Source organism: Camelus ferus, chromosome 28 (genome assembly GCF_009834535.1).
Source record: "Camelus ferus isolate YT-003-E chromosome 28, BCGSAC_Cfer_1.0, whole genome shotgun sequence".
Lineage (NCBI taxonomy): Eukaryota > Metazoa > Chordata > Mammalia > Artiodactyla > Camelidae > Camelus > Camelus ferus.
In genome coordinates, this window is record NC_045723.1 from 598211 (window position 1) to 617031 (window position 18821).

The 18821-nt window shown below is 48.8% G+C and overlaps 1 protein-coding gene and 2 non-coding genes across 3 annotated transcripts in view; 1 reads left to right on the forward strand and 2 right to left on the reverse strand.

Moving 5' to 3' along the window:
* The first annotated feature begins 880 nt into the window (after positions 1-880).
* Positions 881-18821, forward strand: part of RFX8 (RFX family member 8, lacking RFX DNA binding domain) — a 48266-nt gene continuing 30325 nt past the window's right edge. The window contains 4 exon segments of the mRNA XM_032469479.1: positions 881-1152; positions 5612-5735; positions 14823-14884; positions 16217-16303. Of these exon segments, the coding sequence (XP_032325370.1) occupies positions 1079-1152; positions 5612-5735; positions 14823-14884; positions 16217-16303 (347 nt within the window). The 5' untranslated portion in view covers positions 881-1078.
* TRNAA-GGC lies at positions 14926-14997 on the reverse strand. Its single transcript has one exon. It is a non-coding gene; the product is annotated as a tRNA-Ala (tRNA).
* TRNAT-GGU lies at positions 15602-15673 on the reverse strand. Its single transcript has one exon. It is a non-coding gene; the product is annotated as a tRNA-Thr (tRNA).

Genomic DNA, 18821 nt, shown 5'->3' on the forward strand with positions numbered 1-18821 from the left:
AAAGCAGCCAATCCTAAACAAGGAAATTCGGATGAGAAGGTAGAGCTAACAGTGGCCCCCATCACTTGTTAAAGGCAAGTCCTTCCCACTTACCTGCCGACCCCATTCCTACATCCTCCTCACCACCAAAAAAAAACAAAACAAAACAAAACAAACAAACAAAAAAAACCCCAAAACTCCCCAAGCTTCAGGACTAGGCTAATCCCAGGCACAGTTCCCCAGAGGAAAGCCAGATGCTATCTGAGGTTGGCTTCAGTGACCTGCTCAAACCTCAGGGCTGAGGCTTGGCAATGAATGTCCTGCGATGTCTCCTCTGGGACTGCCCATTCTTTCCTCTCCCCGAACCCCCATTCTTTCTGTCTCTCTGAGTTTGACAGTCCTGGGTACCACATATAAGTGGAGTCATTCTTTCCTATCTGGCTTGCTTCATTGGGCCTTCTTGGACCTCAGAACCTCTGGGGGTGGCGTTTGGGCGGCGACATTTTTGAAATCTGCCCAAGTAATTCCAAAGTGCAGCCAGGGTTGAGGACCATGGCTGATCAAACACGGTGACCTGACTTGAAATATGTGCGGATATTGGGTTTTGCCGGATGCTTCCTTGTTTGATTGATTGATTGATTGATTGGAAGGTGGGAGGACCCCCACGTGTGCTTCTGTCCTGGGATCTTTTGATCTCAGAAGGGGCGACACCGCCCCCAAACCCTCAAAGCAGGGGCAGGGCTTGGCCTGAGCGCCGTCCTGCGCCCCCAGAGCCCCGCAGGCCCCCGGCCCTAGCTCCCTGTGCCCCCACTTCCCGCGGGCTTCCCGCGAGTCCCCGCCCTCCTCTGCCCCCGCGCGCTTCCCGCGCGCCCCCAGGCCCCGCCCCGTCCCCGGGCTCCCGGCGCCCACCGCGTGCCCCGCGTGCCCCGCGTGCCCCGCGTCCCCCGCAGTTCCCTCGTCCCGCGCTCCTCTTGCTCCCCGCGCCCCCCTGCTCCGCGCGCCCCGCTCTAAAGTAAACACCGAGGAGCGGCGGCGGCCGGACAGTGCGTCGCCGCCGCCCGCTAGCTCGCTGCCTCGGTGCTGCGGACCGGTCTGAGCCATGGCCGAGGTTGTGCCGGCCTCCCCGTCGGGGAGCGCGGGCGGCCGGAGCCTGCACAGCGGCATCATTCAGTGGTGAGCGGCCCGGGGTCGGGCTGGGGCCCATGGGTGGGAGAGGGGGGCCAGGGAGGGGACGCGTCGCTCCCTCCGCTGCGCCCCCCGGGACCTGGGGCCAAGTGCCGGGGGGCGACCGCCTGCGCCCTGGGGCCCTGAGAAAAGGCCTGAGGGACAGCTGTTCTCCCGCAGGACTGGCGCCTTTTCGTGCTGGTTGGGATGGGACTGGACACACACCCTCTCACACGCGATGGGGCAGGGTGGGTTTCCCACCTGGGGGTCGCCTGTGGGCCCCACTTCCCGTGGGAAGCAATCCAGCCTGCCCCGCACCGGGGGGCTTGTTGGGACGGGCGCTTACGACTATGTGTGGAAGCACGCGCGGAGTCCGCCAGGGGAGGAAATGTTTTCTCTGTGCTCCATCCAGAATAGATGTTTCCCCCACTTAAAGCAGAGCCGTTTTTAGCTCCAACAATGCATTCCACATTGTTTGTGAAATTCGCTTCTGGCCATTTAAATAGAGGAAGAAACAACGGGAAAGAAAAATACTCTTAGCCCTTGGGACTGATGAACTCATGGGCTTGTAGCTCTTCGTAAATAGGAAGATAATTGAAACCAGTCCTAAAACCTTTGTTTTGTAAGATGAATAACTAGTAGATACCTGATTACCTTTTTTTTTTTTTAAGTTTTAAGGAATATTTCTCAGGAAAGACTCTCTGACAAAGTTGTATGAGTGAATTAGAAAAATGAAAGGTGTGTTTGTGATTATAACCCAAAAAGTCCTACGTGGTCACGGCTTTCCTCCAAGAGAAAGTAAGAGGGAAAAAAATCAAAAGGATAAACATTGAAGGGCACACATCGCGTGGCGTGTTACACAGCAGGGCCCTCATTCCTTCACACTCACCCGGACCTCTCAGGTATCAGTGCAAGGGCGCACGATGCCGCTGTCAGCTTCTGGGCAACTGTTTAGTAAGTTAGAGCTTCTAGGGCATGAAGAAGTCCAGAGACTTGGAAGAATGATTAGCGATTCAAAAAACCACCTGGACATTCTCCTCGGGTCATTTGTGAACTGACAGGATGCAGGTGCCCTAGGTCTCTTAGGATGGTGTTCAAGTCCTGTGCGTCAAGTTCCTATCCATGCAGTCCTCTGACCCAGGTAGTGGGGGAGTGTCATGCTCTTCAGGTTTGGGGAGGGGAGGGGCAATGACAGAACTAGGGCAGAGTTTCCCCTGGAGGACTCACTCTGTAGGCATCCAGTCTAGGAGGTGCAGTGCTCAACAGATCCTTGTGCTACCTACCCAAAGTTCAATAACAGAAATTGATTAACAGGCCAGATGAGAAATTCAGGCATGGGTTTATCGAGGGGAGTGAAAACAAGTGACAGGTGCCCTTGCTCGCTCCCGGAGGGGGTGAGCTGATTCCTGAAATGGGGTGAGGGTGAGGGCAGATCCATGGGTGGGGATGTGGCTTAGGTGGGCCACCCACTCTCTTGATGGTGCTGTGTGCAGGGGTCATGACCAGTTCCCTGATTTTACTCTGGGCACCTCAGAAGTGGCAGCTGGGTTTTGGCCTTTTTGTATCTTATGGTTCACAATTTGCCCCAACTGTGCATCCGTGCCGTTATTTTTAGTCCCTTATAGTTTCTCTGTGTTCTGTTGGTCAAAGAGACATTTGTCCAGGTGCCAGCACTGAAGTAAAGGGTCCCAGGTCCCAGCCTATCTGAGTTGCAAGGGGGTTTTGACACTGGCATTAAAAATGCAGCCCAGACCACTTGTCACTCACTGGGGTGGCCATTATCAAACAAGCGAGGTGGAAAATAATAAATATTGGTGAGGATGTGAAGCAGTTAGAACCCACGTGCACTGTTGCTGGGAATGTAAACTGGTGCAGCCACCTTGGAAAATAGTATGGCGATTCCTCAACAGATTGAAAACAGAACATTGCTGTATGATCCAGAGGTTCCCCCTTCTGGGCATGCACCCCAAAGAACTGAGAGCAGGGACTTGAGCAGGTACCGCTACCCCCATGTGCAGAGCGGCATGATGCACAGTAGCCAAAGGTGGCGGTACCCGGAGTGTACAGGACGGACAAACGAGAGCCCCTCCACCTGCCACTCTTCCAGTAGATGTGTGCTGGCCCCTCCCACAGGCCGTCCCTGAGATCTGGCTGCAAACTTTAGGGGAAAGACCAAAGGGACGTGGTCAGAACTAGGGTGAATCCCTTGGAACCGCAGTAGAGTCACCAAGTAGCAGTACAGGGCTCAGAACCAGGAGGCAGCCCCTCCCCTGTGTGTGCAGAGAAAAGACTCGGGCCGTGGACCTTTATTGGTACATTATTAATAGTGTATTTGGCCTTAACCAGTCCACCCAGACGGCAATCAGACTCTGCAATGTCATTCTGAAATAGGACAAAAGAGACTCGGAGCAAATGAATTTCAGTGACAAGGAAGAACAACTTGCAAAAGTTTAAACGAGAGTTCTTTTTCAGGAGTGATTGATTACTTTATATGTTTATTTTTTAAGGCGGTGGTTCCGTGACTCTATCAGTCCTAGCTCTGAATAAACCAAAGTGAGTTTGAACTTGATGTCAGTCACACTACCCTGCAGCTCCCCAAGTGAACCAGCATTTTTCTGATTCTTCAGGTATAGGTTTTGCATATATCAGCAAGTGGCATCTTACCAAAAGAAATATAAATGTCACCTAGGTGTGCGAATTTGCCATTCCCCCATGCCACCAGTGACATCACCCCGTATTCAACCTTGAGCCACGTAATTGGCCCCACAGCTGCTATAATTAAGGCATTGTGATGTATCCAGAGTGCCAGGTTCCCACCCTGATGCTGTGGGAGACCTTCAGAAAATCCCCTCCTTGGACCCAGACTGGGTTGAACGGTGCCCGACCCCCCAAAACACATGTCCATCTGGAATCTCAGAATGTGACCTTGTTTGGAAATAGGGTCTTCACAGATGTAACCAGTTAAGAGGAGATCCCCCAGGATTGGGGTGGGCCCTAAATCAAATCATGGGCATCTTTGTAAGAAGAGGCGAGTCCCCTGGGAGAGGAGACGGCAGGTGAAGGCAGAGGCAGACTTGAGTGATGCGTCCAGGAGCCCAGGGTTTCTGACAGTCGCCAGAAGCAAGGAGGAAATCATGGAAGAGATGCTCCCTCAGGACCTCTGGAAGGGATCAACCCAACAGACACCTTGATTTTGGACTTTCAGCCTCCGGAACTGTGACAGAATACATTCCTGTTGTTTTAAGCCACCTGGCCTATGGTCATTTGTTACCTGAGGAAACCAATACAGGGCCCAAGACTTCCCCCGCCCCCCGTATGTTGGCTTTTCCTCCTTCTGGGAAGCAGACGGGGTTAACAGTGTGGCCCTCAACTCTCAAGGAAAGGAACTTTAGGCCTCGGCATGCCTCATCCCAGAAAATACACTCTATGTCCTCAGTAAGAAGGGAGATGTGTTGTTGCTAAATTCCCTGCTAAAAAAATGCTGTGTTTAAAAATTAGGCTGGCTTGCTTTTTTAAAGGATGAGGAGAAACCTGCCAGTCTGTCCCCAGCAAGTTAAGGGAAGGCTGTGATGGGATGCCACTTCAGACACCGGCCACCCTCACTCCTTGCCCCACTCACTCCCATACGTGTTGCTGGAACAGGCACCCGGCTGTGCCCTCCGGGCCCGACTGTGGGCCACAGTAGACCCCCTGTGGCCAGGGGACCCCACCTGCCCTAGGGCCCAGGAGCATTTGGGGCAGTTGAAGCTCCCGCCTTGAGCAGAGGCCTGGTGCTGCGGGTCACATCTGAACGCTACTGGGCTCTGTAAAATCAATCAATCAATCAGTCAATCAAATTACCCACCACCAAAGAAAGTCTAAAAAGTTAAAATAAAAAATAAAATAAACTATATAAAAAAAAAGAATCAAAATGTAGGGGCCCACCCTAAATCACTCGGGTTTAAAACACATGCAGACGACCACTTCAGGGGGTGGGAGGCGCTGTGCACACCTGTCCCGGGTCACAGGTGCTCAGACACTGGGAGCCGCGCTGGCCCCAGCAGCCACCTGCGCGGGGATTGGCCCTATGAGTGTGGGGGAGGTAATGTTTTGTGTCTCAGCAGGTAAATCATTCTCTGCTTCACAGGTACAGAGATCTTGGCTGCAACCTTTATAAAGTTATGTGAAATAGTGTCCACTGAGTTCAGTAATTTGGGCTTCTTTTCAATATGCCCACACACCAAAAATATTTAAAACAACCACCGCAGACCCACCACGGTGATCCTGTGAAGGCCCACAGTCGGTGCACTTAACTGTGGGCTGCGCACAAAAGGGTGCATTTTGGATGCTGAGGGGTGGGCTTTCGCATTTGGTAAATCAAATATAATTCGTTTCGTTGGCTCCCACACTTGTGTCCGGCCGCTGATCCTTATCCAGGCTGTAGAAAACCCGATGCCAGTCTCCTCTTCCTGGTCTTCCTCGCCCGCAGGTTGGTGGACAATTTCTGCGTCTGCGAAGGGTGCAGTGTGCCTCGCTGCCTCATGTACGAGATGTACGTGGAGACCTACGGGCAGGATGCTCAGAACCAAGTCAACCCCGCCATGTTCGGGAAGGTAGGCCTGTGAATCTCAAAATGCAGTGTTCTCTGAGTCAAAAAAAATATGCAAGTGAAATGATGAGGAAATGCTGGGATTTACTGGGGCCTAGTGGGTTCACTGGGTATAATTGGCTTCCCTCTGGGAACCAACCAGATGGCTAGCATCCATTTTCGTCTCCATTGGAAAGCCGTTCCATCCTTCGTCCACACGTCATAGTGAGGGGCCAGGATGGGTATGGAGTGGGGTTGCTTCTGTCTAAGAGAATGCATCCTTGGCAGCCCCAGGTACTCCAGATGCTCAGCCAGGTTGGGCCATTATTCCTTGTGTAGAAATGCCGCAGCTCAGCACCGCGCAAGCTCTGAGAGCAACTTTGCAGTGTCAGCTGGTCCTCCCCACAATCTGGTGGTACCTGCAGAACTCCTGGGCTCTCAGAGGTTTCCTCTGGAGGGTGAGAGCTCCATATGATATACAGCACGCATTAGCACAAGGATGGCCTGAGACCCTCCACATTCAACAGAGATTTATGGAGCAGCTGCTGTGTGCCAGCACTGTTTCAGATGCTGAGGGTACAGCAATGAACGGAACAGAGAAAAGTTCCTCCCTTTACTACACTTATTATATCCACTTACTATATTATAGTTAAGGGAGACAGATATAAGATAACGTATGTAGTATATTAGAGGTATAGAGCAGGAAGAGGAAAGGAGGTGTGTGCATATGTGTGGGTGTGGGTGTGTGTGTGGGTGTGTGTGTGTATTTGGGAAAGACTTGCAATTGGAGGGAAGGCCTTCCTGAGAAGTAACATTTGAGTCTAGACTTCGAACAGGTGAGGCAGTGAGTATGTGGATATGTGAGCAATGAGCAGTGTAGGCAGAGCCAGTGCAAAGGCCCTGAGGCAGGTGAGCACCCAAGCAACAAGGAGGCTGCAATGGCTGGAGTGGGGAGACCAGGGAGAGACAACCAGGGGGTCAACTCAGGGAGGTGGGAGGAGCCCAAGTGTGCAAGGATTAGACGGATTTAGCAGGGGCTGTTGGGAGGAGGGGTCCAATTCTGGGTGAATTTGGAAGCCAGAGCCAATAAGATTTGTTGATGAAAGAATTAATAGAATCAAGGGACCTAATTGTTATTAAATTAACAATAATAACTTTCAACCATATATTGCATCATATTTCTTTTCAGTCGGGTTTTTAGGAATAGACAGGCATCTACTCAAAACAAGTTAAAGGGAGAATTTTTTTTTTTAATTGAAGTACAGTCAGTTACAATGTGTCAATTTCTGGTGTACAGCACCATGTCCCAGTCATGCATATACATACATATATTCATTTTCATAATTTTTTCATTAAAGTTTATTACAAGATATTGAACATCATTCCCTGTGCTATAACAGAAGAAACTTTTTTTTAAAATCTATTTTTATATATAGTGGCTAACATTTGTAAATCTCAAACTCCACCTGACTCCTCGCAGGCCTGGTGCAGCTCACAGCCTGCAAGATCGGACCCCTTGGGGCTGCCAACTGGCTTGGGCTGAAATGGTCCAGGGACAAGGAGCCTGCTCACCAGGCTGCAGAGATGCTAATTCAACTTCCCACACCTTCTTTCCTTCTTCTTTTCCTTCCTGCTCCCTCGTTCTCAGTGGTCCTCAGTGGATAGAAGCAAATTGGTTCCTGACACGCTCTCATCATTCCCTGATTCCCTCTGGTTATCTGTTCTTTTTGTCAATGTGACAAACATCTGTGAATCCGCCGCCGTGTGGGAGCCATGTCACCAGTGCCCCATTCCGTCTCCCTGCCCTCCTCACTGTGGGAGTCATCAACGCCTCATCGTGATCTTGCCTTTTTGAAAAGAGCGTTAGTGCATTTATGTCTTTTTTTTTTTTTAACTTTTGACCACCCTCACCCATCTTGCCTACCCTCACCTGCCGCCACCCCCTGCCTCTGGCAACCACGAATCTGTTCCCTGCGTCGCTGAGTTTGGCGTTTTTGTTTTTGTTTGGTTTTGTTGTTCTTGTTTTTAGATTCCACAAGTGAGATCATAACGTATTTGGCTTTCTCTGACTTTTTTCATATTCGTGTATTTCTTTTAAAAAGCGTATTATTAATTTTTGTGGCTTAACTTTTTGAAAAGGAGTATCATGTTATTTGCCATCTTCGGGGATTTTTTCCATATTGGAAGAATCTTCCAATATGGCAGCTGCTGAAATATTTGAAACAATCATTTACACCTCCCTGTCTCCCCTTCTCCACTGAGTACTACTTCGGGGATTTATTCCACTTGCTATTACATTGAGATTTATTTACATTCATTCGACTGCCGTGAACTGCTTCACGGTTTACTCATGCACTCTCCCACTGGTGAGCATTTGGGGTGTTTCCAGATTTTGCAGTTGTGAACGTCTGTGCGTGTCCCTCCTATTGTGCACGTCGGAGATGTTCTCCTGGACGGGTCTGTCCTGGAGAACTTGCTGGCTGACGGCGGGTGTGACCGTGATGTCTGGGGATAGGCCAGATAGTTCCCCAAAGTGATTGCTCCTCGCTGCCCTGCCGGCAGCCATTCTGTACTTCCAGTGAGGTTTCCAAAACACTGACATTTTTTAGACTCGTTCCCCCAGCCAAAATCCTCGTCCCTGAAACACAGTCATTGGTGAAAATGCTGCACTTCTGATGATCATAAAATATGTAGAAGAATCTTCCAATATGGCAGATGCTGAAATATTTGAAACAATCATTTACACCTCCCTGTCTCCCCTTCTCCACTGAGTACTCCTGGCTCCCCAATTTTTACTTTCCCGCCCACTTGTTTCTTTATGATCTCAATTGATGGGTGTTTCTCTCAGAGGGTAACTGGTTCCCCAGGGAGTACGACCCGCTGTCTCAGGAGTGCTCAGAGGACGGGGCTCTTATTTTTATTTTGTAATTTTGGGGGTTGCTTTCCTCCTTCCATGTCACTCTGCTGATTTCATCTGAAGCTTGCAGTCAACAAAAATAACCCTTACGTTGTGGGGGTAAGGTATAACTCAGTGGTAGAGTATGTGTTTAGTGTGCACAAAGTCCTGGGTTCAATAAATAAATAAATACACATAATTACCCCACCCTACCCAACAAAAATCATTTAAAAATTTAAAAAATAGACAAAAAAATTTTTTAAATAAAAAGTGATGGTTTAAAAAAAACCCTCAAGTGTTTTTTCACACACATTATAGTGAAGCCAGCCCTCCCAAACCTGCTTTGCAAACTGTGACCTGCTCCACGCAAATACCAAATACTGATGTCCTGGTTATCGGATTGTTGTCACCATGCAGGTGACTGCTGGAACCAAGGGTGGCTGTTCCCTGTGGTCAGGCTTCTGCGTATGGACCTGGAGCACCGTCTAGACTCTTCTCAGCCTGCTGACCTCGCACGTTTGATTAGCATGTCTGCTATCCGTCACTCAGTAAATCAAAGGCAGGCTGGACACGTGCGAGGCGTTCGGCACAGGCTGGAGCTGGCTGGGTGTCTCTGGGGAAGGTTTCTGACCAGCCAGGAATTCCCCCGCTGCCTTATCATTCGGCCCATGCTCTGCTGTTGCGTCACCCCGCGTACTGGGACGCTTCCTCAAGGACTTGGCTGGGTCCTGGCTACCCCGGCACCGTGGCGTTTTCCTCATCTGGCCGCCTTATCAGATGGAAGTGGGGTGACTTTGGCTTGGCATGTCTGGGCTCTGTGTGATCCCTATTTCCTTCTTTTAAGAAATCAAAGGCTCTTTTTCAAAGCCTCTTTTTCATTTTCTTACAAGTGGTTTCCCCTCAGGGCAGTCCCATCAAGGGGTATTCCAGAGAGATCAAAAGAGCCTCCAGTGTGTGACAATGGGCACTTGTTTCACATTTTCCGTCTTCAGACTTCCCTTAGAATCCATCCCCGAGACACTGAGGTCCTGACTCTCAGTTCTTATTGGGAATTTGCCCAAAGAATGAGCCCATTGGGTGGCGCTGGTGTTGGGAACGGACCCTGTGCTGCCCACTGTGTGACTAAACGGAGGAGGGAGAGGAAGGGGAAAAGGATGTGACCCCAGAGCATGTTTACAAGAGAAACAACGAAATCCCCAATTCTCATTTCCTCCCCCGTCCCCTGGGAGTGGAGCGGAGTCCAGACTCCACACCGAGTTCCTGTGCAGATGCGGGGTGTTTCTCGCGCTCCCGGGCAGCCCCGGGCACGTGGTGGCTCAGCTCAGTCCCCGCGCACGTGACCTCTTACCTGGATTAGGGGGTTTCCGTAACACTTCCTTTTTAAAAGTCACATTTACTGTTGTTTCTGTGATTGTAAAAGTAACGCACTGCCTTTATAGAAAATGTGGGAGTTGGAGAAAAGGGTGTAAAAGAAGAAAATTAATGCCGGCTACGGCCTCACTGTCCAGGGATGCAACCACACATGCGGCTCGTTTCCAAGCCCGTGCACACAGGCACACAGTGGGGCCAGCAGGGGTGGGGGAGTGACCACCGTGGCCTCTCTGTTCCCCATGTCCCTTGGGGCCTGCTCACTGCGTGGTTCTTCCTTGATTCTGACTGAACATCTGAGCATCTCTCTAGAAATCCCAGGGTGGAACAAAGCCCCGTTTTCATCCCAGTTTATCAGATGCCTAGAGCGTCCAGCCCCATCCAAACTGAGCTGGGTTTAAAGTGGAATCTTTTCCCCAGTCCTCCGCGAGGTTTCTTGCCAGCAGAGAATGAGATGTGGGGCTTCCTCCCTCCCCTTTCCCCTCTCCATCGCTGGGCGTTGGTTGGGCCCCTGTGGGAGGGGGGAGGCGAACGTGGCTGGAAAGTTTCTGCTGCACGGCTTCACGCTTTGGGGAACTAGGCAGATTCTTGTCTCCCGGTCCCTTTGGTGGCTTCTTCAGGGCAGCCTTGGGAAGATTCTAGCATGCACCGCTTGCTTTGGCAAATAACTCTTTCCGGAGCCAGGCCGCCCATCCCAGGGGCCTTGCTGGGCAGAGTCCAGGCTCTCCCCCGTGTCAGCTCTTTATCACGGAAACTACCCTGCCGTATGTGGCCTGGACGGACTGGATGTGCTGGCCACTTTCCTCTGCCTGTCTGCCAAGGACACCGACCAGCCGCCCCTCGTCAGCCTGGAGTCCTGTGCCCTCCCCAGACCTCACTGCAGGGGCCTCATGATAAACCCTTCAAGTGAACCCCTGAGTCCCCTTCCGCTGGGACCGGCGTGACCGGACCACCCGTCCTGCACACCCTTCAAAGGTAACGGGGTGGTCTTGCAACAAGGAATCCCCTTACAGGTCCTCCTCCCTCTACCTCATGGTGGATGATTTGAGTTGAGGGCTTTCTAGGGTTTTAAAGCCAAATTTCAGCTGTATGCCTGAGGGTGTGACTCCCCTGGGGGACGTGGCCCCAGTTCACATTGGTGACAGGTCTCTGTTTTGTCTTCGCCCCATCCTCTTGTGTAAACACTACGTGGATGGATGGGTGGATGGAGAGATGGATGGGCAGCAGGTGGACAGTGTGCAATACGGTAGACGTTTTAACAGCACTAAGCCTGGAATCGGACTGATTAGGTTATGACCCTGGGCAAGCTGTTTAGCCTTTTTGTGCCTCAAGTACGTCATCTGTGAAATGAGAATATTCATAATGTTAATAATAGTACCTCCTCTGTGAGAGGTTTTGAGGGAACTAATGAGAAAACATGTGTGAAGAGAATTGAGCAGTGCTGGCACATAGCATCTGAGAGCCGTTAACTTTTATAATTACATAAATGCCCGTTTTTACTTAGAATATCGTAAATACTTTCACATTAAAATCTTTCTAAATGCATGTTGTACAATGGCTGTAAAATATTTTTTGGGTGTTCCAGGATTCATTTAACCATTTTCCCCATTGGAAATTTAGGACGTTTATAATTTTTCTCGAAGTAACATAGGTGTCCATCTGTATCTGGTAAATTTTTTCTCAGAGACTATTGTTACCTGTCCCAAGAGTTCTTGACATTCTTACCCAAATCCATAATATTCTTAACCTAGGAAATTTGTTGGGTAAGAACTATATTTGACTGTTTCAATTTGCACTTGTTATGTAATTAGGGAAGATGAGTCTTGACATGTGTTTTGGTCATATATGTCATGTGTGTACACGTGTTATCAGCAGATCAGTTTCTATTAGGGCATTAGTGTTTTTCTAATTGATTTTTTTTTAATTTTGTTAAGTCTTTTTTTGGGGGTGGGGGTAATTAGGTTTTTATTGATTTATTTATAATAAAGGCACTGGGACTTGAACCCAGGGCCTGGGGCATGCTAAGCATACGCTCTACCCCTGCGCTCTACCTACCCCCCACCCCCTGTGATTTGTATGCGCTGTGTATGCTAAGTAAGTGTGTATGTTTGTTTTCCTTATTACATCTTTTGGAAAGAATCATCTCAGTTGGTTTTTAAATTTAAACTGTGCGGTTTCCGATCATAAAGTGAAATCACAGGACAGTCTGGGGTTGGAGTGACTCAGTCAAATAAGACGTGCAGATTACTGGGCCGCCAGGCAGCTGGGCAGTTTCTCTCGGCTTCTCCCTCCAAAACGCCAGATGATCTGCCAGGGCGTTGGACCTGAGCCTGCTGCATACTTTGTAATGATTCTTCTAGGTGCCTGTTATTTTACAACTAGACAAAGAGGAAAGGTTTTAAGTGACTTTCTTGAGAGGAGATGAACATGTCAGAAGCTGCTGTTGTGAGTAGGAGCTCCTGGCTCCTCATTCTGCACTTAGACTTCGCTGACTTTTTCTTTCATTTCCTGTCATTTATTTCGTCATCTACATCGATTTTCATTGTAGATTTTGGTTCTCCCTGAAGGAACTTCTTGATTTGGCCTCACAACCTTGATGGCGTTTTTATTTTTAAATGTATGTGTTTCTTCTCCTCCTCCTCCCCCTTCCCTCCCCCTCCTCCCCTCCCTCCTCCTGCTCTCTTCCCCCTCCCCCTCCTCTTCCTCCTTCCCCTCCCCCCTTCTCCTCCTCCTCCTCCTTCTTTTTTGGTGGGGGGAGGTAATTAAGTTTATTCATTTTAATTTTATTGATTTATTTTTAATGGAGGTACTGGAGATGGAACCCAGGACCTCGTGCATGCTAAGTATGCGCTCTAGCACTGAGCTATACACACCCCACATTCGATGTTTAATCGTGCCAGATTGGCACCCCCACCCGCACCCCCTCCCCATCCCTTCCTTGTGCCTCCACACCCCAGCATGACTGGCTTCCCGTGGGAAGAGGTAGGTCCTGGAGCCAGAAGACAGAAATGTCTCAAGATGCTGTCAAATCCTGCTGCTTGGAAGCTAAGAGAAAAAGAGAGAAGGCGGCAGGCGTGGAGGCGGAATGATTACAGAGAGGACTGTAGAAAAATCACAGAAATCAGTGCATGGATTCTGGGAGCACCCTGCCTTCCTGCTCCATATTTTTGTGACTTTACCATGGTCCAGGATTTCCTCTCTCAACAGACATGCACTTGGATGCCATCCTTGTCATGGACCTTTGCTAATTAGGAAAATGGAACAGACTTCTTTTTTTTTTTTTTTAGGGCTTTTTGTTTTTATTTCATATACTTTTTATGCTTTTTATTTTTTATGTTTTTAACCTTTTTATTAAGTTATAGTCATTTTACAATGTTGTGTCAAATTCCAGTGTAGAGCACAATTTTTCAGTTATACATGAACATACATATATTCATTGTCACATTTTTTTCACTGTGAGCTACCACAAGATCTTGTATATATTTCCCTGTGCTATACAGTATAATCTTGTTTATCTATTCTTCATGCACCTCTCAGTGCCTACAAATTTTGAAATCCCAGGCTGTCCCTTCCCACCCCTTGCCCCCTTGGCAACCATAAATTTGTATTCTATATCTATGAGTCTGTTTCTGTTTTGTATTTATGTTCTTTTTTTTTTAATTCCACATATGAGCAATCTCATATGGTATTTTTCTTTCTCTTTCTGGCTTACTTCACTTAGAATGACATTCTCCAGGGACATCCATGTTGCTGCAAATGGTGTTACATTGTCATTTTTATGGCTGAATAGTATTCCATTGTATAAATATACCACAGCTTCTTTATCCAGTCATCTGTTGATGGACATTTAGGCTGTTTCCATGTCTTGGCTATTGTAAATAGTGCTGCTATGAACATTGGGGTGCAGGTGACAGACTTCGTTCTTTTTAATGTAACTGATCATAAACGTAGTCCCTATCAGTGCCCTCTAACAAAACGTACATCAGAAAGATCACTGGTGGATGAGAAGTGGAATCAGAAGTAGCCCTGTTAATCAGTATTTAATAGCGTTTGCCAACAAAGCCTTTAAACATAGAAAACAAACTATGGTTACCAAGGAGAAAAGGAGTGGGAGGAGGGATAAATTAGGAGTTTGGAATTGGCAGATACACACTGCTATATATAAAATAGATAAACAACGAGGACTTACTGTACAGCACAGGAAACTATATTCATGTAGTTGGAATAAACTATAATGGAAAAGAAACTGAAAAAGAACATGTATATATGTATGTATATGTATAACTAAATCACGTTGCTGTACACCCGAAACTAATGCAATGTCATAAACGAGCTATACTTCAGTTTTAAAAAAAATTAGGGGAACAAATGCACAGTAAAAAACTGAGGTGACAATCCCACTGGAAAAGGGAAAACAGCAAAATGGTGAGGCACTCACATGATGGGCTTCTACCCAGTATTAGGGGTCCCCTGTTTTCAGAGGATTTTTAATGACGGGGGGTGGGGAATGTTTCCGGTACACGGCGTTGGGAAGAAAGTGGAAATCAGAGCTGCAAACGTGCTAACTGCGAGGCCAGCTGTTTGCTGTGTAGACCCACAGAATCCACACAGCGCGAGGCTTTGGCAAAAAGACGGGAAGGAACTGTGTGGAGGTTTACGTGGCGGATTCCCCCGAGGAGTATGTTTCCTTCTTTATACTTGTCTGATTTTTCCAAATTTCATTTACATACGTTTTCTTAATTGTCAGAAAAGAGGAAACGCAGTCGAAACATTGTAAGGGAGGAAGTTGGAAGTTCTACTTGTAAATTTTCAAACTGCAGCTTTAAATCTGGCTGCTTCTTCTTCTAGCTTGTGCACTTGGTTTTTCCTGAGCTTGGTACCCGAAGGCTGGGCACGAGAGGAAGTGCCAGGTAGGTTTATCATTTTTGTTTTATTTTCATTTTTTTTTTAATGGAGGCGCTGGGGATCGAACCCAGGACCTCGTGCATGCCAAGCACACACTCTACCACTGAACTATACCCCCAACCCCTTATTGTTTATTTTCAATCAAGAAAAGTCTGTACCCACCTCCTCCCATTTATTTTCAATGTTAAAAACAAACATTTTGAAAAATAGCAAGATGGGTGACCAAAACCACACAGAACTAAAGAAATAATAAATATCAACTCTTACAAAAGAGTTCCCATACAACAAAGGGAATTCCTAGTGCCTGCTGTGAATCAGGTGATGCCAGAGCCCAATGTTAGCTTCTGTTTTCTTGAGAGATTTTGTTAAAACACAAGAGTCATAATGTGTTTTTCTCTTTCATCACTTCAGTCTAGACATGTCAGTGTCTAATTGTTGAACTAGTTAAGTAATTACACATATAGAAGAATAAAACTGTCTTAATTATTCTTTGAAGTAAAATTTCTAAAGCATTCATCTAATTCGTGTACTGAATTATATTCAGGAGACTAGGTACCTGGCTATATTTTTCATGTAAAGGGGAAGTCCAGTGTTAGCAGGTGCATCCAGTTACTCAATTATTAACTAATTAATATATATAATGTATAATGTGTAATTAACTAAATAATTAACTGCCACTCAATTGTTATTTGTTGCTTATGTCTTAATTTTTCCCCCTTCATGGGGGGCACTGGGGATTGAACCCAGGATCTCGTGCACACCAAGCACACGCTCTATCACTGAGCTATACCCCCACCCCCTTGTTTATTTTCAATCAAGAAAAGTCAGGAGAAATCAGTGAGATTAGGCAATCGGTAAGAGGGATGGAAGCCAAGTTAGGGAAGGAGCCTGCCACCCAGGAAGGAGTTGAAGGCATGGAAGAGTTTGCCAAGCTAAACACGGGGCAAGAGTTAATTGGAAAAAATTTTGCTCTGCTGCTGTGAGTCTATATGAACCACTGCGGTTCCCGGGCTCAGCAGAGGAGGAGCCGCCTTCCTACTGGGGGACCGAGAACCCAAGTCCAGTTCAGCAGCGGGAGCACTGGCATCGTCCCACGTCACTCTGAGAAGGTCAGCGGCAGAAGCAGCAGGAGGCTTCCCTGTGGCCTCTCTGAGATTAGAGGGAAGTTGTAAGTCAGGAAAGCAGAAACATCCAAGTAGACTGATTGGCTTTTCCTAATAAATGGCCACTGATGGAACCCAGAGAACTCCAGGTCTCCATGGGCTGACCTGTCCTGTGTCTTCTCTGAAGCATGGCAGTGGTTGGACATCATCTTTCAGACAACCTGTATTTTCCAGGTATCACTATGATGGAATCTGTATCAAGAAAAGCTCGTTCTTCTACGCCCAGTATTGCTACCTTCTGGGTGAAAAACGGTATCACAGGTTAGTACCTGTCATTATGTATTGGGGTCATAAGTCACAGGTTGGTTAATGTTAGGACCGTTTGTATTTCAGGTGAACCTAACTGGTTTTCTGGCTGGTCTGCCATTTATCCCTTTTAAAGATGGAGACACACACGTCATGTCAACACTCTTGACATGGGCGCTTGGACGTGGGGAGCGTCAGTCTCAGGGCAACATCATTGGCCAGAGAAATGCGTATCCCGTTTGTTTCCTTGGATGTTTGTTCATCATCATCTCAGTTGCCAAAGCTGTTTTTCCGTTGAGAAAGTTTATTCTTCTCAACCGCTCTGTAAAATTTGACAGAATTGGCCCCTTCTCTCTTGAGCCCGCAGAACTCTGCCTCATCCGGTTGCTTCCCCAGAAGGCCCCCTTCTGCTTCTCTCTCCCTCCCCATCAGGTGCAGGCATTTCCCTGAGAGCCAGCCTGTTCTAATCAGTGGTGTTCTTCCCACCCTCTGGCCCCAAGACATCGTGTCCTTTTTTATCCTTCACCTCTGGCTCCCTCGGGGGTGACTCTCCTTCTAGATTGTTCTCACTGGTCCTCACATCTCCCACGTCTTCGGCCCTTGTCTCTGGCTTTCTACCAGACATTTCTGTCTAGATGACCCACGGGTGCCTGGCTCCAAGGAGGTGGAAATTTATCATCTCCCTCCAGCTCCTCTATGACCCTCGACTTCCTTGTTTCCATCTATAACCCCAAGAGATAAACTCTGCAGGGTCACCTCAAAGCTACCCCCGACACCCTGGGTCACAAGTCCTGTTAACTCTTCCTTTTCAGGTTCCGCTGGCCCCCTTTTTGGTTACTGATGTTTCCTTTAAGCCCTGGTTATATCAGGACTGTTTCCATGGGTCTCGGGTGGCCTCCCTCTCCTCCACCTCACCTCTCTCTAAACACAGCCACGAGACTCATCTCCCCCAGATTCTGCCTTTTCTTTGTCTCTTTCTTGCTCAGAAACACTCAGGTGCTAACTCTTACCTCCTGCATAAGAACTGCGCACCCCCTTCCCAGACTGGTGTCGGTGCCCCAGTTCCTCCCTTCTCCGCTCTCCGACCGTGTGGCTCACTCCTTCCCAGTATAAACCACCAGTCTCAGCCATATTCACCGTCCTCTGAGTATGTCAAGTATGGCTCTGTCTCTGCTCCCATCATCCTGTCCTTCCGTGAAGTCATTCTGTCTTCTCTCTGTCTAACTGAACCTCCCTGAATCCTGTCCCTTTCCTCGGACATGCCTCAGGGACCACCTGCTTCGTGGACCCACCCCCAGCAGCTCCAGCTCCAGTGAATGCCCCTCCTCCGCTCTCCCACGCCATTCCCTGGCTGTCTACACATCAGTGTTTCCTCTTCATTCGTAAACTCTCCATTGAGCCTTCATTTGGCATAAATAGAGGACCGTGTATCCCAAGGAGCCAAAGCCAATCTTGGCCTCACTTCTGTAATTATGAGGAGCGCGCCTGTCACCCTCAGAGGTGTTCTGGTTTGGACAATAAGTTATAACAAACGGTACGGTCACCTTTTATGTAAGGTTCCCTGGGTTGTAAGGCACCTGCCCAGCGGAGCCATGAGAAGCCACCCACATAGCCAAGACGTGGACCCTTCTCTCCGATAGTGTCATAGGGGAGGTGGATGTACATTATGTTGATGCCAGGTGTACTGGGATGGATGTCAGAAGTGTGGAAAAGGTCCCATGAGGACTTGGAGACAGAGAGCACCATCCTGGGCAGGCGATCATGGGGCACCCGGGAGAGGGGCGTGCCTTGAGCTAAGCGGTGCAGGACAGATTGGAATGTGGACAGACGGAGAGGGTGGCGAGAGGGGACGTCCAGGCTCAGGGAGGACCGTGAGCAAGGACAGAGGCTTGCAGCTGTGAGGAAGCATGGTGATGGAGGGGAGGACAGCCTTGAATTGGATGCTGGGGCGGGGGTGTCCGTGAGCCTTCGGAGACCTCCTCCGGGAAGCAGGGTGGTCCCATCACAGGAACTTCTGCAAGACCAGGAACCGCGGAGCTGGCTTTGTCCCCAGCGCTGCCTGGAGGCACAGTGTCGGTCCTGAAATAGCTGCTCAGGGATGGAAAACTTGGCGTTAGGGCTCAAAGGGACCAGACCGGGAGGAGCGAGTGGCGCCGGGCGGGAGGCGGTCCCGAGGCTGCGCAGTCCGTCCGCTGAGCGCCTGAGCCAGAAAGGAGGCGGGGCGGCAAGCGCGGTGGAAGCAGGGTCTTCAGATGGTTGAGTTGTGTCAACAGGAGCCGCAGAGCCAACGCAGCCTGTCCCGCCGACACCTCTCAGGCGTCACTGTTGTCTGCTGCCAGCCAGCTCTTCCTCTTATGTCTCCTATTCATGCCTTAGTCACGAAGATGGAAAAATCAGAGCAGCAAAAATGGGGAAGTTGGGGAACGGGGAGTAGAAGGGGGAGAGACTGGATTCAGCTGGAGCTGGAACTTTCCGGGTGCACCTGCGTCCTCTAACTTGCTCAAAGTCTGGACCCAGAACGTATCTGTTTGCC